The 3168-nt window shown below is 50.9% G+C and overlaps 2 protein-coding genes across 2 annotated transcripts; one reads left to right on the forward strand and one right to left on the reverse strand.

The window, feature by feature from the left end:
- Window positions 1-125: 125 nt before the first annotated feature.
- On the forward strand, window positions 126-368 carry Pmar_PMAR000772 (hypothetical protein; the record flags this gene model as incomplete). The annotated part of the gene is made up of 2 exons (XM_002778886.1): window positions 126-200; window positions 246-368. 2 exons carry the CDS (start codon window positions 126-128, stop codon window positions 366-368), a joined length of 198 nt encoding a protein of 65 aa, XP_002778932.1.
- Window positions 369-2056: 1688 nt separating this feature from the next.
- On the reverse strand, window positions 2057-2681 carry Pmar_PMAR000773 (ribosomal protein S23, putative). Its single transcript, XM_002778887.1, has 3 exons — window positions 2608-2681; window positions 2350-2552; window positions 2057-2301 (listed from the first exon to the last, which is right to left on the reverse strand). The coding sequence occupies exons 1-3, from the start codon at window positions 2673-2675 to the stop codon at window positions 2135-2137; spliced, it is 438 nt and encodes a 145-aa protein (XP_002778933.1). The 5' UTR covers window positions 2676-2681; the 3' UTR covers window positions 2057-2134.
- Window positions 2682-3168: the final 487 nt, after the last annotated feature.

Genomic DNA, 3168 nt, shown 5'->3' on the forward strand with positions numbered 1-3168 from the left:
TGCAGTGTGTACTGGAGGCAAGGTCGAGAGCATATACCTTTGCCTGAGTAATATCTTGTGTATGCGTGCAAATCTGATACCAAACTTGGCGCAAATCATGGGATTTTAGACATACCCGATTCCTGATGCGTAAGTGGGACCACCACGAGAAGCTGCCTTGGTCACTGCAGACGATGAGCCACAATCACTTCTACCAGCGGGTGAGCCGTCCGGGCTGAGCGTCTTAACTCCCACACGCTTGCTAGGTCTACGACCCCAAGTTGATCGCCAAATGGCGCATCAAAAGAGAACGTAACATGGCCCGTAATAAGGCTCGGGAGGAGAAGAGATCGGAAGCCCAACGTATGGCTACGTTGGAGGCTGCATGATGTTTCTGTTTCCTCCTCATCTTCGTATGTGTTGTCAATTTCTAGGGTGATCCTGGAGTTGTTCATTTTACCAGTCATGATGAAGGGGCCTTCAGTCCATCTCGGTGCCCATTGTAATGAGGGGGATTACTCTGCGCATTCTGCGCATCCGTTCCTCTCCACTTTCTTAGTGCTGGAGGAAGAGCGTATCTCGGTGGACCATAAGGAGCTGCGTAAGATTCGGAACAAAAATATTTGCTTGCCATCATCAAAGTCGCTGGTAGTACTTTCCCCCTAGACTGGGTGGTCAGCGAGTAGTCTGTCAGACGTGTGTTGCGGTTGGTATAGAGGGTAGTCCATATCCAGCAGCAGAATACCCCTTGAGGAGCTATCTAGCTGATGACAAGAGGAAGCATGTCAGACTGCACATAGAGCCTCAGTGGAGATACAAAGTCCCAGGCCCTTGTACTAGCATGGAAGTAGACCTATACTGGGTAGGGGTGATGGAAGTGATTGGAGTTTAGGTGGCTGGCACTCACAGCCGAGCGAGCTGATGGGCCCACTCGCTTCCCTCTACGTCGAGCCAAGTATCCGATCAACAGTTTCGGCTATGACGAAATACTATGACAATATGGAACTAACTAAATCATATCATATTATGAGGTTGGGCCGGTAGAGGCAGCATGTGTGTTGTTCACTTATGAAGACCATCTGTTGTGTGTGAGTGCTGATACTCTGCTACTGTCTTTGGAATGAGCTACTGATGATGAGCAGCGAGCTTGGCGGTGGGTAGATGAGGAATCCGAGTGAGGTTCGGAGAGGAGTGGTATGGGCGCATGCCTACTCGGGCCTGACCTTCAAGTACCGCTCTGTGTGAAGGCATTGATTGTTGCTGGCAAAGTGTCCCACACACGCCTAGGGTAGAGAGGTGTGCTGATATGGTCGGGGGCTATTAGCGCACTGCGAAGAATTTCACATTGTTAGCGACCAGAATCCCCTGGCCACTACCACGCGCATGGTGGTGCGGAGGTTAAGGGACATGGGGGGCTATGAGTAGGCAGAGGTGCTCGCCCTCGTATTGAGGGACTTCTCGAGCACTTCTGGTGAATCAGCAGTATTAATTTACATTGGTCTATTATCCTTGTCACCGAGCCTTCATCACAGGCTCAACACGATTGAATCGACCTCGGGGTGGTTAGTCTAGTCATGTCAGTGTAGGACACGGTCGGCTAATGCGGCGGTTGGACATGGTGGTGAGACGGAGTGATCGGGGCCTCCTATGAAACTTCCGATAGTTGCCTTCCATGACAGAAACGAAGTATACTCTCATATCTCCATTCTTAACCATTGACCATTAACGACGTAGCGTGTCATTGAACGAATAATGCGTAGGAGGAGTCTAAGCTATCCAATCAAAGGGCCTCCGAGAGCACCCGATAGAGCTGTCTGACCTTGCCTGATTGTCGCGGAAGACCGACGGTCGACGGTTCGCCACCTGGTATGATGGAACAAATATTGGGAGAAAGTTTATCTCTCACATTCCCGGTTTCATCAGTGCACAAGGGAAAAAGACGCATGAGATTATCCTCTGATTTCTGGCTATTAGTTAAACACGTGTTTCTGCTTTGTAGCTGGCCTAAGTGGGAATGAACGAGCCAAGCGTAACTCCCACCAGAGTAATGTCACTATAACGCAACACTAATAGCAATCAACCGGAGTATCGCAGAGGGGTAATCAGTGAGACCGGAAGAAGGCTGTACTTCATCCTCATCGAGCCATTAAGCTGCTTAAGAACGAGGCTTCTCCTTCTTCTCCTTGTACAAGGCAAGAAGAGAGCAACCGGCAACCTTGACGACCTTAAAACGGACACCGGGGATATCACCGACGGCGTGGCCACGACGACCGAATCCGGACACGAGCACTTCGTCATTCTCATCGATGAAGTTAAGGCAACCTGAAGGAGTGTAAGTCTGTTTGGGAACTCAGAGAGGAATGGTATTACCATCATTGGGGACGAAAGCGGCGATCTTCTTGCCGTTCTTGATGAGCTGCACACGGCAGCACTTACGAATGGCAGAGTTAGGCTGCTTGGCCTCAATGCCCATCTTCTCGACGACAATTCCCTTAGCATGAGAAGAGCCTCCGAAGGGGTTGGACTTGAAGACGGTTCCGAGGTTGGCCTTCTTGTAGTCCTTATCGGCCCACCTGAAGAATAACAACAACGTACACGATATACGGACCCAAGAGAACCCCCTATTACAAGTTCTTCCTCCTGGTGTTGCGGAGCTTACGCGCGCAGTTGATTCCTCTGGGTTTACCGGATCCCATGGCGACACTGGTCGAGGGGTAAGGCGAATGGCCTGATGAGGGACCTAATCGATCAGCTGATCGATAGCCAACATATCCCGCGCGCGCCCGACATAATTCACACCAGTGATTATCACCCGCAGCGATGAAGTCTAGTGATAACTCCTTATCGACGAATCTGAAGGAAGCCTCGCGAAACTCAGTATGGTCACATAGCTAAGACGATATGATGGTCGCTCCTGTCAGCCCCCTGGGGCTCGCCGCACGCCCTCTATAGGAGGATACAGACCCTTACGCACTACTAGGGTGATGCCGACGAACTTACCAGCTTTAACCCGAGTACCACATACAGTGAGATGAGAGTATCTTTCTAACGCATACTAGCCTTGGTCTTCTAACCTAGTCCAACCGCTCGCACGGGTCGATCAAGTCCTGCTCACAAAACAACAGCTCGGGGCAGTCTATGGCGATGACGTTGGAGAGGCTTCCCACAGTAGAAGGCCTGGGGAAGGGG

This window comes from Perkinsus marinus (assembly GCF_000006405.1).
Source record: "Perkinsus marinus ATCC 50983 genomic scaffold scf_1104296948084, whole genome shotgun sequence".
Taxonomy (NCBI): Eukaryota; Perkinsozoa; order Perkinsida; family Perkinsidae; genus Perkinsus; species Perkinsus marinus.

Excerpts from the sequence above, each read along its gene's own strand:
- Pmar_PMAR000773 (XM_002778887.1), bottom strand. The coding sequence starts at position 2,675 with ATGGGATCCGGTAAACCCAGAGGAATCAACTGCGCGCGTAAGCTCCGC. Across the intron at positions 2,553-2,607 it reads AACACCAGGAGGAAGAACTT|GTGGGCCGATAAGGACTACA; the intron begins GTAATAGGGGGT and ends GTTATTCTTCAG. Across the intron at positions 2,302-2,349 it reads CGCTTTCGTCCCCAATGATG|GTTGCCTTAACTTCATCGAT; the intron begins GTAATACCATTC and ends ACACTCCTTCAG.